Genomic DNA, 18,558 nt, shown 5'->3' on the forward strand with positions numbered 1-18,558 from the left:
TAACTGTTAGATTTAAATAGATGAATCCAATGGCTGAGAGAAGTATTAGTTGTGTCACATTTATTTTTTTGATAGCATTGAAGAAGTGTGAAGAGAATATAACCTTGTGAAATGGAATTTATACCTATCTCAGAGTATCCTTTTCATTGCATTCTCATTGTTCCCTTGTGACTTCCATTGTAAAGTTGCGTTTAGAGCAGAATTACCAGTAAAGGAAGCGGGAGCGAGAAGCGATACTGGAAGCGGGAAGCGAGGCACTTTAAAAAAATTAGGAAGCGGGGAATCGTGGGACCACTTAGAAGAAAATTATGAACCGTCTCGGAAGCGACCAAGGAAGCGAACAAGAAGCGACCTAGGAAGCGAGGGGGAAGCGAAAAAATAAAAAAAGGGGGAAGCGAGGGAGAAGCACGCTTCCCATAAATGGGAAGCGCGTTTCCCATAAATGAGAAGCGCGTTTCCCATAAAAGGGGAACACGCGTCCCATAAAAGGGGGACACTTCCCCACGCGTTTCGGAACCGCGGCGTTTCACGCTTCCCCTTTTGCTTAGGCGCTTTCGGTAACTCTGGTTTAGAGTCTGTTTTGCTTTCCTTGAGTCTGATGTAAGCTGCCTGGTTCAGGTTAATCAATACCCCGAAGGGGCAGCCCGTATACTTGAATTGTAAGAGGTGTACGGGATAAATTATGAATGAATTAAATGCGTTGAGCTTTCTTTTGTTCACCCTTGTTGTGGTTGCAATTCTTCTCCCTCTATTCTCTCTTGCTCTCTTGCACTCTGATTACAAGCTTCCACGACTGGCAAGCGAGTGATAAGAAGACTTGAGGCGGTAAGGAAGGATCATTGCGCCACATTGGCCTTTTGAAGGAAATAGGCCTGTGTCAAGTAGTACCATAACCAGTTCTCGTGCTTGAAAAGGGTCTCCGGAGTCGGTGTCGACAGACGCATTGATAGGCTACGATCTGTGACCTTAGTCTCTCTCTTCCAAAAGTAGTTAACACCTGTACTGACTTTCTGCTAAATAGTATATACTGTCAATAGTAGCAAAGTTTGCCATATACACATGGAAACCTGCATGAACACTTATACACACGTTTATATGTAATGTATGTATATCTTGAGGAGTTTGGAAGGATATACATCTAAGCTCTGTTTGGGAGCTGTTTGTAGGGGTTTATGGATTTGGAAATCTGGAGGGCATCATTTTTAGGGATGGGCAACGGGTTGGGCATCCCGATGGGCCAAGCCGGCCCAGCCCACCATAGGCCGAGTTTGGGTCAGGGTTTCAAGCTCTAGCCCATTAGTTACTGGGCCGAAACCTTGCCTGATATATAAATGGGCCTGGCTCCGATGGCTGACCCCAGGTTTTGTTCAAAAACCTGTTTTTGGTGGCTGTTTGGGTGGCACCAAACTAGGTTTTGAGTAAAACCTGGTTTGGTAAAACTAGATTTTCAACCCAGTTTTACCTAGAATTTCCAGTTGAGGAAGTGGGAGTGGGAAGCGATTTGGGAAGCTGAAGCGGGAAGCGATTTGGGAGGCTGAAGCAGGAAGCGATACACTTCTAAAATTTTAGGAAGTGAGAAGCGCGCGATGACGTAAAAGCGAACCGGGAATCATCTCAGAATCGAACCGTAAGCGAAGAGGAAACAAAGAGGGAAGCAACCTAGGATTCAAGTGGGAAGCGAATAGGAATAAAGTTTTCTCGATATTGGGCAAATTTTTTTTGTTAAAGGCTCCAAGCCTCCTAAAAAAAAAAGAAAACTCACTTCCTGATATTGGGAAGCGAGCTTCCCATTCTAAAGGGTCGCTTCCCTGCCCATTTCGAAAGCGTTGCATTTCACGCTTCCAAAACGCGTTTTCGATAATCCTTGTTTACCACCCACCTCCAAACTAGGGATGCACATGGGCCAGGCTCAAGCCGAGCTTGGCATAACAAGCTCAGCTCACTCAAAAAAAAAATGCTCGAGCTCGTCTTGATCTTGAACTGAGTCGAGCTTAACCGGGCCGAGCCTGTGTCAATGTTTCTCACTTCTGAGCACAACAGATAGAGCTAGTGCAGGGTCAGGAGAGAGAGAGAGAGAGAGAGAGAGAGAGAGAGAGAGAGAGAGAGAGAGAGAGAGAGAGAGAGAGAGAGAGAGAGAGAGGTTTTGCTTCATTTGCCTCTGTGGAGCATCTCCTTATGCCTCATGATTGACTCCATCCTCTCCAACTGCAGTTGATGCTTGAATCGATTGATAAAGTCGTGGGCCTTCGCATCCACCTCACTTTCTTCGGATTCCTCGACTGATTCCTTCACCCTTCGGTCGATCCTTACTAACTCCGCCCATCGACTCAACGCTTCCTCCTCCACCAAGTGAGTAGGTTGAGGAGGACGAAGAGGATGATGGGGGTGATCCAGTTGTGCATCGACGCCTAGATTGTAACGCCCCAAAATTTTCAACTTGTAAATTTTGAAAACATTTAGAGAAAACCTTTCAAATTTCAGGGTTTGGTTTTAAAGACGTCAGCGGAAGCAATTTCTTTTTTTGAAAGGAAAACAAGTTGACAATACTGGGCACGTTAGCTTAAAAACCAACCTTATCTACAAAGAATATCCAGAATGCCAACAAAAAGACGGTGATCTCGAGCCATGTTGCATCGCGCCATTGGCTGTCTGTAAAGTCCTACTTGCTATCTGCCCATGAAATGATTCAGTTTCATAACAAACTAGTAGGTGAACAAATAAACAATGTAGAATAAATAAAGTATGACATCATAAGATAATCAATTTATTTTATTGAAAACAGTAGTAACATTTGTAATTGCGAGAAATTAAATCTATTCTAGCATGAGTAACATAAGCAAAGAACAACTAAACTGAAGGGAATGTACAACACAAGGTATAAGCATCATTATAAGCAGTTAGCTAGCCTGAGTATCTAATTATTGCAATTAAAGAATGACGTTAGTAGTTTAACTAACAAGTGTAATGCCACAACATGCATAAACAGTTCGACTAACAATGATAACAGATTAATTTATGTTTTGATATTAATCCGCCTTGCGGGTACGCACAATGCACAAATCGTAGAAACAACTGAGACTAGTTCAGTGGTCTATTATGCCATGTATTTTCAATACCTCGAATAACTAGTTGAGTCTGCTCTTAAGGGGACAATCAGTGAGAATTCCCCAAAGGTCATTTGTTCCAAAGGATGCATCCAACTTCTGTAAAAGTGTTGAGCTAACTTTTCTAGCCTCTTTCTCCTAACTTCGATGATTGGGAATTCGAGTCTTTTGCCCGTAACTGCCATTAAAGGACCTGTTCATCAGAGTTTTGTACCTTCTCGTCCTCTATTTTGACAGGAGTCAGCGGTTCGAATGGGTACATCAGGTGTTAGTTAACTGAAGATCCATTCTGCATGCTCTGGTCTTTCAACCAACTCAAGCCTCTTGCCTGTGAAGGCGAATCATCACTATTTATGTGATCTCAACATTATGCTATTTGTACGTTTCGAGGTTGCCACAACTCCATCATCCAATCATCGTAACACAAACTAGACGTACCTGTTCGAAGCAAAGGTACAACTACGATGAAAAGGTAACATTCAATATGTTACAATTCATTTGGTTCAATCTTGACATGCATAGCTCTTTGAGCATTTGTCCTGTAGAGGCGATCATCATTATCTTTATTTATTTCAACAAAGTGCTTATTGCACAGCTTGAGGTGCTTAACGACCTTTCATACTAATTGTAGTGAACATATTGTACCTGTCAAAAAGGTCCGGCGATGACAGTAGATCATGGGTTTCACAAAGGATAACCCCAATATTGTGTTTCGTATGACATAAAATTAATAATATAACTTGGCATGCACAATCACTATGAAACATAGAAATCTCAACAAGTCTTGGGATTGTCGTGGATCCAATCTTTCCTTCTCAGTAACCGACTCAGGGTACAATTAGTTGTATCTAGCAGCTCACATAGGGAACATAAGCTAGAACTAATACAAGCAATTCTAGGCATATCCAGAACGCCGACAACAAGAAGTAAAGAAGATAACCGGCAGAAAACTAACTGCAGAACTAATACTATGCGTGCAGGATATGGTGTCTACATAAAACATGTAATTTCAGATAAGTAAAGACAAGTAAAGAACATGCCATCACAAGTCATATTCATCTATATGTACGCATGTATGAAAATATCAGTTCTTATCTCAGGATTTAACTATATTTAATTCATCCAAAGTCCTCGTGCATCTTTTCTTTACCTCGGGAGATTGCGGCGCTGCGTGTGCCTACGAGTGTAGGTGATATAAGACTCGCGCCGCGGGGCACGAGCGGGACCCATCATGTAATCTGCATAAACGATATACACTTAGTATGCTATCAAACAAAAAAGAAAAGGCAGGGCACCGCCCTTGCCCGCCAATCCACAAGGAGGGAAGGAGCATGGTTGCAACCCTGCCTGCCGAAAACAGGTGCAAGAAGGGCCTGCCAGTAGGTCACATCGGCAGGTTGGGTTAGCCTGAACCTAACCAGAGAAACAACCATACCATTGAGATTTGAACTTGCAACGTCCCAACACAAGGTGACAACCATACCATTGGGGTTTGAACTTGCAGCGTCACAACACAAGGTGGCGTGCACTAGCTGCTCCAACCAGACAAGCAGAGCTCCCTTTAGTGACAAAAAGAGACGAAGGCAGAGGTTTCACCCTTACCTGCCTACCGAAGAACAAACAAGCAAGCGCATCGCCCTGTCGGAAACGGAAGGAGAGGGCTCAACCCCTCTCCTGCCAAAAGAGGGTGCAGGGAGAGGGCTCGACCCTTCCCCTGCCAACAGAGAGTGCAGGGAGGGGGCTTGGCCCCTCCCCTGTACAAAGAGGGCACAGGGAGGGGTGTCGACCCCTCCCCTGCACAAAGAGGGAGCACAAGGAGGGGGCTCGGCCCCTCCCCTTGCACACAGAGAGCGCAGGGAGGGGCTCAGCCTCTTCCCTGCCCAAAGTGAGCACCGAAAGAGAGGGGGAATGCGCAACAGGGGGCCACCAGCCTTTCGACGAAGGCAGAGAGAAAGGGGGGGAAGAAGGGGGAGAGCGCGACAGGGGGCCGCCGGCCTCCCAGCGAACCCAGAGAAAGAAGGAGAAACCAGGGTTACCGGAAGGGCCTAGCTAAAAGGGGAAGCGCACTTCGGAAGCGCGAAACGTCGCACTTCCGAAGCGTGGGGGGGAAGCGTCCCCCTTTTTTGGGAAGCGCGCTTCCCTTTAATGGGGGACGTGTTTCCCTTTAATGGGGGACACACTTCCCTTTAATGGGAAGCGCGCTTCCCATCACGCTTCCCCCTCGCTTCCTTGTTTTTTTCAATTTTTTTGTATTTTTTATTTTTTGTTTTTATTTTTTTCGCTTCCCCCTCGCTTCCGAGACGCTTCCTAGGTCGCTTCCGAGACACTTCTCGAATCGCTCCTAAGTGGTCCCACTTTTCCCCGCTTCCTAAAATTTTGAAAGTGCCTCGCTTCCCGCTCCCGCTTCCTCAACTGGCAACCATGGGAGAAACACAAAAAGAAGAAGATGAAGACACATGAGAAAGAGAGAGGAAGTGTCAGGATTTACCAGAGGAGAGCGAGGCCGCCGATGCTGGGCAGACTCCGGTGAGGTTGAGGGAGAAACAAACGTCGGCTAGGGCTGTTTGCCGATGTACGCAGGGGGAAGGAGAGGGAGGCGGAGTCGAGAGGGAGGTAGGTGCAGGTCGTGAGGACCCTCCCTCCCCTCTATGCTTCTTAGAGGGAACGGGGGCGTCGAACCCTCCCTCCCCTCTATGCTTCTTAGAGGGAACGAGGGTGTCGAATAGGGAAATCTCAAAGGGTTTCCCGTTTTGTAAAGGGGACGAGGGGAAACACAGGGGGGGGGGGAGAATTTTTTTTTTAAAAACCATCGCCCCTTACGTGTTTTAACCCTAACGGGCTCGAGTCGGGTCTGGATCCGACCCAGGTCCAATTTTTATTTTTTTTTTTAAATTTCGTGGGTTTTACATAGATGGTTGGGATCGACTCCTTCGGCATCTTCTCTTCGGAAAATGTGACACATCGGCCAAAATATATCTCATTTTTCGGTGAGAGAGAGAGAGAGGTGGCTAGTCTTTCTCTCTCTAGAGAGCAAAATTAAGAGTGAGATAAGGGTTGTCTCTTTTGGCTTTTATGGATGCGTTTCTTATGAATCTCGAATGACACGTGGGATCATCTCATGGAGAGATGGGACAAGGAGGGCCCACGACCACCGTTAGTTGGGAGTTTTTGATGTTTATAAGGACCTCCTCGAATCTTGACCACCGGATTTGCTTTTGTTGGGAAGGGCCAATGGTGGAGATGATGAGATCTTGTTCCTATTTTGCCACTAGGGTTTTGCTATATTTAGTTCATTGCCATTTCATTTATGTTGGATCCCGTTTTTAAAAAAAATCTGGTTTTGTATGGTTCAGTTTCTGCTGGACCATGGACGAATCTGTCTAAAGTTTCTGCTCGTTTATCTACAAGACGGGACAGGGCGGGTCCGAAATGCCCGTAAAACAGACCGAGCCTTATCGAGCTCAGTAGACCGATCAAGCTCAAATCGTTTGCTCATCCGAGCCTCAGAGCTAGTACAAGCTCGACTTCTTTATCTACCCAAATGAGCACGAGCCGAGCTTAGGCCGGCTCAGTTCGTTGTGCATTCCTACTCCCCCCCACAAGTTTTTCAATTGGGTTTTTCATGGGAGGGGTCACGACTCTCACTCTCCCTCCTTATCTAATGCCCCAAATGCCTTCATTATTTCCATCGTGAATCCGGCCAATGCCCGGCCGATCAATGGTCGGACTGGCACCTTCAGCCCGACAATGCCGTTACGACCATATTTCGGTCGCAAATGACCAAATTCAGGCCAACTTTTTTTTTCAAATTTTTTTGATGGCTGGCAATTTTCAGCCACCCACCAGCCGGAAAATGGCTGGGATGGTTCCACCCAGCCAGGGCTGGTTTGTGCCTGCAGAATTTTTTATTGGTTATTCACGACGACATGACTTCTGCTGCAGTGGTGAGGGTGTTGTCCACTGCATACATATTGGGTTTCACAAAGTCTCTTGTTGCCATATGTTAAGAGTTCTGTACAATAGTGTATTTCTGTTTGTGTATTGCCGTTACCTTATGTATTTATTTGTACAATTCATTCTTAACAGGGGTATTTTAGTCCATGTAATTCTACCCAAAAGGTCAATAGTTTTTGCCTTGTAGTGTAGGAAGAGGGGTCGTCCCTATATGGGTGTATCTTGCTTGCATTTGAAGCTAATGAAGTTCCTCTTGTGTTTTCTTCCTTTTTGCTTCCTATTCTTCCTCTTTTGTTGATTGCATCTAGATTCAATAAGGACTAGGTTGCCCACTTCATTGATGAATATCCCTTGTATCACCTCAATATATGCCTATTTTGGAAAACCTTGAGTTGAACCTGCATTGAGACACTCGTGCATAATAATCATGGCAACAGGCGTGTAACAAACACATTAAACTTTGCAAGAACGCATAAGCCATTCTGTTAATCATGAAACATCATAAACAGAAATATTAAATGAAATAGGCATGCTAGATCATGGGATAGCCACTTGGTATTACACATGTTGTTGTTGTGTGATGTATGGTGTAGTTCTTTCGCCAGCATGGATTAGATGAGCCCTTTTTTCTGAGACACTGAATTGTTCAGGACACATGTACTTCATGATTGTGATTTAAAAGGGATCATGGGACTCTGCAAGACATAAACATTAAATGAAATGAGCATGATGGATCATGCAACGACCAGTTAGGATAACATATGTTGTTATGTAATGCATGGTGTGATTCTTTTGCTAGTATGACTTAGATGATACCTTTCTTCTGAGACACTGAATTGTTCAGGACATATGTACTTCATGGTTGCGTTTTGAAAGGGAATTTGGAACTCTGGAAGATTTCGATCATGCCGTGAGGAAGGTATTCAAATCATATTCAATGCTTTGAAATAGAATTCTGTTAATTGATCATGCCATTATGGTATCCGGATTATATCTTGTGCATTAAAAGATGATTCCGTTAATCGAATCATGCAATGAAGATTTCAAAATCATATATTATGATTTGAAAGAGAGTTCTGTTAATTTTTTTATTCTATAGCAAAAGCCTATCTTGATTATTTGGTGCTGCTGGTAAGAGTACAGTGTTTCAGATGTCCTTTTTCTCTTGCAGTTCTAGAATGAGAAGAGAACGTGTTAACTTTTCTAAGTTTATTTCTTGGTGCACAATTAGTTTTTGTTCAGTAATGATGAAGGCCATGTCATTTGTTTTTAAGTTGTCTATTGATTCTGTTAGATGGTATTTGGACTTCACACATTTGCATGCATGCAAATGTAAGAGATCATTATTCATAACAATGTTGGAACTTCTATACATATTTCCAAGAATGCGTTAATTAAATTGGCATAAAAATCTCTCTTCTTTCCTACTTATAAGCATCAACATGCCATTTTCTGTGTGTTACTTTTGGGTTCAATATCAATTGGTGGATTTTAAATCCAATAAATGTGCAAAATTTTCTTTTGGCATATGCAACATATCCTATAATTTTTATGTTTACTCTTGTTAAAGGGAACACATGATATGTAACGACCCCAACTCATACCCGTGAAAAAGTAGTCATTTTTTTTAAAAAGTGCGAAAACATTTTCAGAGACCTGAGGTATTTACAGTTAAACACAACCACCACCACCACCACCACAAGAGATATTATACTCATCTTTTAAACCAAACTTTATTTATTCAAATGCATAGAGTCTGAGACATAAGCAAATAAAATGTAAATAAAGCAAAAAGAAGTCACAGTATAAAAAAGAATCTGCCAAGCAAATGTGTGGTCCCCTCGTAGCTTCTTTCAAAGCAAGTCGCCCACTAGGCATCTGAAGCTGCGAAAAAACACAAAAATAGGGGTGTCAGAATCCAAAAAATTATGTGTACGAATCACTCTAATGAAACAAATAAGTAAAAAGAATATAAATAAGATTCATGCAATATTTTAGAGGAATGCAATTATGACAATTTCATAACTCAATTAACTATTCATGCAATAGAAAACAATTCTTAAACATGAGAGAATATTTAATAAACAATAGTGATCACAATTTAAGTAATAAACACATTTAACATGCATTAAGGAACAAACATCATGTATTCATCAATATATCAAAATTAAGGAAACAAGTAAATATGCATAATCTAATGTATAACAAGAATATGCATGATTTCAGTGCAATGCATGAATAAATTATTATTATTATCAGAGTTTTCTTTTCATATGCATATCCGTATTAAATGCATACAATTTAAGTTTCTCTTTTTAATTACCGTTGCCCGTTGATACTCCAAACAAGTAAGAATTCTCGAGATTAAGTAGAGTTCCTAGGGTAACTTAGCACATAAGTATTTTATTACTGGGTTTCAAACTTAGCCCTCGACCGATATCAGGAATCAACACCATCCATCGAAACATTGGAAATTAACAATCAATGTCATGATACTATGAAAATCAATAACCATAATGCTACTTTCTTAGTATACCAAAACAACAGTTGTGTCTACACACCACCCCCAGGCAAAGTGACAGATTCTTTCTAAAACTGTGTCCAGGAGAAGAACCTTAATATCAGGTTCAGGGGCAATAATGCATACGAAGTTTTAGTATCATCACGGTTTTTCAAAACCGCAATGTCCAAGATTCTCACACTATATAAGAGATATCAAGGAAACGTAAATTACACAGTTCTTTAATTTCTTTTATCTTGTTATTAATTTATCTCTTTTAATTTTGCAATGCAACATGCAAAATTAATAACAAAAGCTTGTAAATTAACATATGAAGCTTTTCACGGGAGCACGACCAATGGCATATAGAGAACAATGCAATAAGAACAATAATATCACGTTTGATTTTTGCAATGCATAGAACAACTAAAACAAAGAGCAACACATGTTCAAGGCTTACACAACCCAAGATGATCCATTTGATCATCGATGCATTCATATGCAAAAATCATAAATATCATCCCACTATGCATTCTTTTTATATGCTTTTCAATGCACATTCATTTATGTCAACTCAAGGATGTGCATAAAATAATAAAATTCATAAGCATGCGCATGAGTTCACACATATCCAGGTTAAATGCATGCTTCTATTCAATACACATATTCATGTCCAATGCATGATTTTATTTCATACACGTATTCATGTTAAATGCATGCTTTCATTCATGAATCCTTTCAATTAAAGCATGTGAACACTCATGCAATTATTTACATGCTTCAACATATCAATTTCAAGTATCCTCATGCATTAGAAAATCCATCTTACATTAACACTTAGCATAGAATGTCCTGTTTAAGCATGTGAACATTCATGCGAATACTCGTATTCAAAACACATCAATTTCAAGAGTGCTCGTCACATAAGAGCAATTGTGCATTAACACTTCAAATAAGCATGATACACTAATGTGCGAGTATGCAAAATTTTTTATTCCTTCACATGCATACAACTAAGCCCAATTTGAAATAACGAATCTGGAAATTTAATTTACATAATTGAACACATTCTTGTTATGCATGCACTTGAAACAAAACTTGAAATGACATATTGCTTGAGCACGTTACCCAGTTAAAGCATGCGAAACAAAATCTCATTCTTAACATGTATTGAAATACACATCAACAACAAACAACAACTACGCCTTCGTCCCAAAACAATTGGGGTTGGCGTTATGAACCAAAAAAGAAAATCATTCAGGGTCTTCCACATGAATCCTTCTCCAATCATTTCTATCCAATGCCATGTATTGAAATACACATACTTAACAAAATCTGGAAATTTAAAATACACAACACTTTTTTTTTTTAAAGAACCTACTGCACCCAGCCGACCCAGTCGGCTGGGGTTCAGTCCAGGCCCAGCTGAACCCAATCAGCTGGGTCTGACCTGGGGCAGACCTGTCATGGCCTGGCAGGAAGCTGCCAGGCCTGCACTATGGGCCTGACACGGCCTGGCATGCCCAGCCGAGCCACTTGGCTGGGCTGCCAGGTGCCCAGCCAGCACTAGGCTGGGTCTGGTTCAGCCCGACCAGACCCCATCCACGCCTGGCAGGGCTTGACATGTCAGGCCAGATTCGGCTGGCCTGACAGCGAGCCCACCTGGGCACCCAACATAGCTATATATTATATATATACATTTTTTTTAAATGGAAAATAAACATATATATATATATATATATTTAGATTCAATGAGGTATGCATATACACGTTCAACTTAGGCTGCAAGTATATGGTATTTCCTCACTCAAGTATGCATATAAATACATGATTCCACCCGGTTTTGCATGCATGCCTTTATTCATTCAATTATGCACTATGTCACATGGGTTCGGGTGCGGGGATTCGGCACTTCCAAAAAACCTGGGGGCGGCAGGGGCAAAAATGTAATATATATATATATATATCATGTATAGTGTATATGTATGAATGTATGGTAGCTGTTAAGGTCCATGACATTTATGCATGTTAACACGTTCACCACAATTTTATGCCCCTAACAAATTTAAAAATTGATATGGTGATTAGGTGTATTAATTTTCACAATTATGGACATTTTAGTAATTTTTATTAGGAAAACATATTAATAATTGTGCATTTTGAATGCACAGCTAATAAGTGTGTAACTTATTTTTACACAAAATTGCAAAAATAGCTACTGGTGTCCATTAATGCATGGAACCGCCAAGTCATTTTTAAACTTCAAGGGTGTATTTTATGGTCATGTGTTAACACCTGCAGATGGCTATGGAAGTCAACACACTTATTAACTTCCTAGACTGATCCCTCTTCATGAGAAGCCTTTTGTTTTATGTTTGCAGAGGCATTGATTTTTTTTAGATGTATATCTGAATGTGTGCCCAACTTGCTTTTTACCATTTTTTTATCTTATATGGTTGTTCTCAAAGATGAAAGTGCTGAGTTGTGGAGCCTGATTCATTGTTTTTGCCCTTGCAGGAAGGGGGGTCCGGGGGATCCCCCCGGCGCGTGTCCAGGGGGAGGGGGGTCCAGGGGGGCCCGCCCCTGGCGGGGGGTTATAGGGGGCAGCGCCCCCCCAAAGATTTTTTTTTTAAATTCTGCAGCACATTTCATAGGGCAAAAAAAATTAAAAAAAAATCCAAAAAAAAGATAAAAATGACCATGGGTGCGGTCAACGAACCCAGGGTCGGGTTGACCGCACCCGGTGCTGCACCCGCACCCGCGTTGAGTCGCGTCGATGCGGGTGCGACACCTTGCTAGCCGAGTCTTTGTGACATAGATATGCATGATTTACAACCATCAAACACGATTTTTCAGATTAGGCATGCATCCATCAACAAATCAAATTACAAGAACATATATAACTACTCCTTGCACCTCGTTACCAAGATTACACATGCACTAAACCTGGACTAGATTTGCGCATATCATAAACATTGGAAATCTGTCCCGATTTAGGGATCCACACATACAAGCATCATTATGTATATATTTTTCAATATAAACTTCAAAAAAAAAGAGAAATCAAACTTTTGCTGGAGTAAATATCTAGATTTACTCTTTGCCCATGGATTTTTACCAAAACATTGCATGGAATATAAATCCATGCTCTTTTCTCGTACCTTTATCGTAGATCGAAAAAGAAAACAAGAACGATGGTGGAAACGTTAGATGATAGAAGAAGAAAGCCCTCTTCTTCTTCCTCCTCTCTTTTCCTCTCCTTTTCCCTCTTTCTCTCTCTTACTCTCTTTTTTTTTTGAACTATTTATAGGTTCTAGGGGGCGGGGTCCCCCCCTTCTCCAGCCCATCTAGAAGGGCTGGAGAGGGAGAACTCTTTCATCTATGAACTTCTTTTCTCTCTTGGGTTTTTCGAAAATTTTGGACTCTTAAGTTGACTTTTCAAAATTTATTTCAAATGGACTCTTAAGTCTCTCAAACCTTCTTAGATCCTTCTAGAAGTGTTTAAGGGCTCTATCAAGAGTCCTAAAAAAATATCAAAATAAATATTCGGAATTAAATGAAATTAATTAATCAATTAATTATTTAATGTTAAATAATAAATAAATTTTCTTGGGAGGCTTCTTAACATTAATTAACCCCAATTTAAAGGTTTTTAATGAATTTAAAGTTGAAAAAATCGTTGCGCATGGATTTGGATATGGATCCCAGATCCAGTTCCATCTCAAAAATTCAAATGGGTCTTGGGCTGGATCAAATCCAGATTAATATGGATCTTGGATAGAGTCCAAATCCATATTAATATAGATCTTGGATAGAGTCCAAATCCATATTAATTTGGATCAAATCCATCATATTCGGTCCGATCCAAGTCCGGCAATTTTTTGGGCTAATCGTAGCCCGAATCAAAGAAAATAAAATGTTGTTACGCTCAGAATTTTGAGACGCATCCAAAGATATATAACTCGAATTTTGCTTTCGAATTTCGCCCGAAAATAACCCAAACGATTCCAGATATATAACTCGAATTTTGCTTTTGAGAATGAGACCTGGGCCAATCCCAGATTCCAAAGCATCGGCCCAAAATCGTGAATCAAACGATTTTTCTTCTATACTCCGCCTGCGTATAATTGTTTAGTTATACACTGCCGGTCCCAAGCCCGGATAAAGGAGGAGGGTTGCGGTAAGCCAGTGACAACCAACCAAATTGCAGAGGCATTGAAGAAAATGAAATGAAGAAGGGCAATTGGCTCAGATGGTATACCTATCGAGGCTTGAAAATGCTTGGGTGAGAAAGGTTTAGAATGGTTGACAAATCTTTTTAACAAGATTTGACGGACAAATAAGGTGCCTAATGAGTGGAGGAAGAGTACTTTGGTGCCTCTATATAAGAATCAGTGCCTCTATATAAGAATAAGGGTGATATACAAGATTACACAAACTATCGTGGTATAAACTCATGAGTCATACTATGAAACTTTGGGAGATGATGATTGAGTATAGGTTGAGGAAGGTTGTCATGATATCGGAGAATCAATTTGGTTTTATGCCTGAAAGATCAACTATGTAAGCTATACATCTTCTTAGACAACTTATTGAGATATATAGAGAGAGGAACAAAGATTTGCATATGGTTTTTATTGATTTGGAGAAGGCATACGATAGAGTACCTAGGGATGTTCTCTGGTGGACAATGATGAAGAAAGGTGTTTCTCTCAAGTACATTAGTATAATTAAAGATATGTATGAAGGAGTAGTAACCAATGTCCGCACTTGTGGAGGAGTGACAACCAATTTTTCGATAACGGTTGGGTTACATCAAGGATCTGCATTAATCCCTTTCCTATTTGCTATAGTGGTGGATGAGCTTACGAGATCAATTCAAGAAAATGTACCGTGGTGTATGTTGTTTGCTGATGATATTGTTTTGATTGATGAGTCTAGAGCTGGGGTTAATGCTAAGTTAGAATTATGGAGACAAACATTGGAAGTAAGAGGTTTTAAGTTGAGTAAGAGTAAGACAATATATGAGATGTTGGTTTAGTAAGGAACAAATTAGTGATGGGAGTGTAGTGAAGCTTGGTGAGCAAGAAATACCGGTGGATGTCTGTTTCAAATATTTAAGATCTATCATTCAAAAGTATGGAGAAATTGGTGGAGATGTAAATCATAGGATAAAGGTTGGGTGGATGAAATGGAAAAGTGCAACTAGAGTATTGCGTGATTGTAGAATGCCATTGCGGTTGAAGGAAAAGTTTTATAGGACGACAATTAGGCCCGCTTTACTATATGGTACAGAATGTTGGGCTGCCAAGAGACGTCATATTAAAAAAATGAGTGTAGCTGAGATGCGGATGCTTAGATGGATGTGTGGAAATACAATAAAAGATAAAATTCGGAACGAGGAGATACGTAAGAAGGTAGGCATTGCATTCATTGAAAATAAGATGAGAGAGAATCGTTTACGGTGGTTTGGACATATTCGGCGAAGGCCTAATGATGCTCCAGTCAGAAGGATGGAGAAATGGGAAACTATATTAGTTAAAAGAGGTCGGGGTAGGCCTAAGAAGACTTGGATGGAGATGATAGGAAAGGATATGAATGCTTTGAACCTCACCGAGGACGTGTCATTGGATAGAAATGATTGGAGGAGAAGGATTCATGTGGAAGACCTAGAATGATTTTCTTTTTTTGGTTCATATCGCCGACCCCAATTGTTTTGGGATGAAGGCGTAGTTGTTGTTGTACTTAGCCAAATTTTCACCAAAATCTCAAATTTAACTATGTGTGAAAATACACGATATTACATGATGGATCCCCTCTTAACTCTTTCTCAAGTGCATTTTGCTTTTCATATTTGCTTTTTTCTTTTATTCCATGGCTCTTTGCAACATTATCACTAAGTTTGTGTGGATAGCGTAAGTTTTATCCACTTGAACTCGTTCAGGTGGGTGTGAATCAGGGCTTATTTTCTTACTTTTTAAAGAACCTTTTACTTTTCAGTTATAAGCATTGAAGTTGTATTGTTTTGACTGGTTGGCATTTGTTCTAGTTTCCAGTTGCATAAAGTATGTGATATCTCTTGGATTCTGCTTCTAATTGGTGTATAGTGTTTCTCTTGTTAAAAATAAAATTGTATCCAAATACCCGATAAGGGTATTTTTGTCTTTTATCATACAGTACAGTCTACTAGGAACTGAATTGTAATTTAACATTATAATAAATAAACTGCCATACAGCTTAGGCACAACAATCATATTTATGACTGTTGTCACAACAGTAAAAAATATGACTGTTGTGCACAACAGTCAAAAATATGACTGTTGGGCAGCAGTCCAACTAGACATTGGACTGCCACCCAACAGTCATAATAATGATTGTTGGAAGGCAGTCCAAAGAGCTGGACTGCGTCCCATGTGTTGGAGTGAGGCTCTATAAATAGAGCCTCACTCCCTTGTTATTCCTCAATGCTTTTAAAAGCATCTGAGGGTTTTCTCTAGAGTTTTTTTCCCACCTTATAGGCTTGTATGCCTCTTGTGCTGTTTGGTATTTTTATCTCTTTTGAGATTGTATTTGGTCCATTAGTGACCAACTTTAAGTGAGTTTATTAAAGCCCTTTGTTGGCATTGTGTTTGTTTCTCTATTATTCCATTGTACCTTGTTTCATTACATGGTATCAGAGCGAGGTTCTTGAAAGAAGGAGAATCTCGTGAAGGAAGTGTTCTTCGATCATTGATCATTCTCTATCTCCTCTAGTCTAAACTCAAGTATTCATTATGAGAGAAAGAGAGTTCGCCACCGTCATCACCTACAAACTCAATGAAAACAACTACTTGATGTGGGCGACGGCTATGGAGAATCATATCAAAGGAAAAAAATTGTGGGGTTTAGTTAGTGATTCTACTAGTGAACCACAACTCAAATTGACTAAAAGAGAAGGAGATCAAGTCAAAGCCTTGTCCGAAGAAGAAAAAGAAAAAGCCTTGGAAGAATTCCAAAATCAATTGGAAGATTGGGAGGCAAGCAATGCACAATTACTCTCATGGTTTTTGAATACCATGAAGTTTAAGATCGCCACCAATATCATCAAATTCAAGAAGGCATGTGACGCATGGATCTTTCTAAGAAGTACTTTTATCCAAAAGGATATGGCTAAACTTTATTATCTCCAAGATAAGGTACATAATTCAAAACAAGGAGATAAAAGTGTAAGAGATTTTTAGGGTATTTTATCTCCTATTTGGGATGAATTAGCCATGTTGGAACCAAAATGGGAAGGTTCGGCTATTGATATGAGAAGGACCCAAATCGTAAGAGAAAATCTTTTCTCCTTTCTTTATGGCCTTCGACCGGAATTTGAGCAAGTAAGATCTTTCTTACTTCATAGGACCACTTCTCCTTCTATAAGTGAGGCCCTTGCTCAAATTTGTCAAGAAGAGACAAGACTTGGAATGCACAAGTCTAATGATGAGGTCCTTGGCATGGCAAGGCCTGGAAATTTTGTGAAAACATATAAACCACCTCACTTTGAGAAGAAGGTCAATGGAGAAGGACACAATGGAGGAGGATACAAGGGAGGATACAAAGGAAAAATTATTTGTCCCGGTCATATAAGACCGAAATGTCCCAAATTTAAAAAGGTGGCCGCCTTAAGTGAAGAACCTCAAGAATCAAGAAAAGGGAGCAGCTTCAATGAATTAAATCTTGCTCAAATAGCAGAAGCCGTCTCACAACTTCTTAAGGCTGCACCTTCTACATCCGGAGCTGCCATATCTTCCTCGTCTCCTCCAGGTAAGACCTCTTGGATTGTAGACTTAGGTGCTTCTTTCCACATGACTCATAATGAGTCTCTATTATCTGATTGCACTAAATCATATTTTTCATATGTGTCAATTGCCGATGATACCTCTTTAAAAGTCAAAAGCTTAGGAAACCTTGATGATATTTCAAAAAAATTCTTTGTTCCAAAAGTGAGAGTCATTCCCAAACTGGATTTGAATCTTTTTTCGGTCTCTCAAAATGTTGACTATGGTTGTAAAGTATTCTTCTCATCTAAGGCGTGTTGGGTGCAAGATCTCCAGTCAGGGAAGCTGATTGGGCAAGGCCATAGACGAGGAGACCTTTACTACATGGATTTCCTGTGTTTACCAAAATACTCGTTTTGTAATCATGTCAAAGACATTAATATAGATCTTTGGCATAAAAGATTAGGACACCCAAGTATATCCAAATTATCTCTTTTTCATTTTGTAAAGATAAAAATTTTGTATGTGAAGATTGTATACTTGGAAAAATGCAAATGATACCTTTTGGGTTTAAAACCTCTGTGACACATACAAATTTTGAATTAGTGCATTCGGATGTGTGGGGTCCCGCCCCTGTTATGTCAAAATGTGGTTATTCGTACTATGTTACATTTATAGATGATTTTAGTAGACATACTTGGATTTACTTTCTAAAACTCAAATCTGAAGTTTTTTCATGTTTTAAAAACTTTCATAATCTAGTTAAAAATCAATTTAAAACAAATATTAAAGTCTTCCGCTCCGACTCTGGGGAAGAGTTTCTTTCAAATGAATTTCAATTATATCTAAAAAATCATGGAATTGTGCATCAAAAATCATGCCCTAGGACACCTCAACAAATTGGGATTTCTGAAAGAAAACATCGTCATATCATTGAAACTACTAGAACTCTACTTATTTCAAAAGAAATTCCAAAGCAATTTTGGGTTGAAGTTGCCCTAACCGCAGTCTATCTGATAAATAGAATGTCTTCTCAAACTTTGGAAAACAAGTCTCCTATTGAAAAACTCTTTAAAATTTCTCCTGATTTAAAAAGGCTAAGGGTATTTGGTTGTAAATGCTTCGTGCTTCTTGAAAAATATAGCAAACTCTCTCCTAAAGCCATAAAATGTATCTTTCTTGGTTATGCTGATAATCAAAAAGGATATCGATGTTATGATAAAACAAATGATAAACTCTATGTCTCTAGAAATGTTAC

General features: G+C 40.0%; 1 protein-coding gene across 1 annotated transcript in view; it reads left to right on the plus strand.

The window, feature by feature from the left end:
* EMB140 (EMBRYO DEFECTIVE 140) overlaps nucleotides 1–18,558 on the plus strand; it is a 157,355-nt gene that overhangs the window by 94,032 nt on the left and 44,765 nt on the right. Inside the window, exon 12 of the mRNA XM_089986770.1 lies at nucleotides 7,903–7,977. Within this exon, the coding sequence (XP_089842896.1) occupies nucleotides 7,903–7,977 (75 nt within the window). The remainder of the gene's footprint in view (nucleotides 1–7,902; nucleotides 7,978–18,558) is intronic.

This window comes from Nuphar pumila, chromosome 14, assembly GCF_984573655.1.
Source record: "Nuphar pumila chromosome 14, dmNupPumi1.hap1.1, whole genome shotgun sequence".
Lineage (NCBI taxonomy): Eukaryota > Viridiplantae > Streptophyta > Magnoliopsida > Nymphaeales > Nymphaeaceae > Nuphar > Nuphar pumila.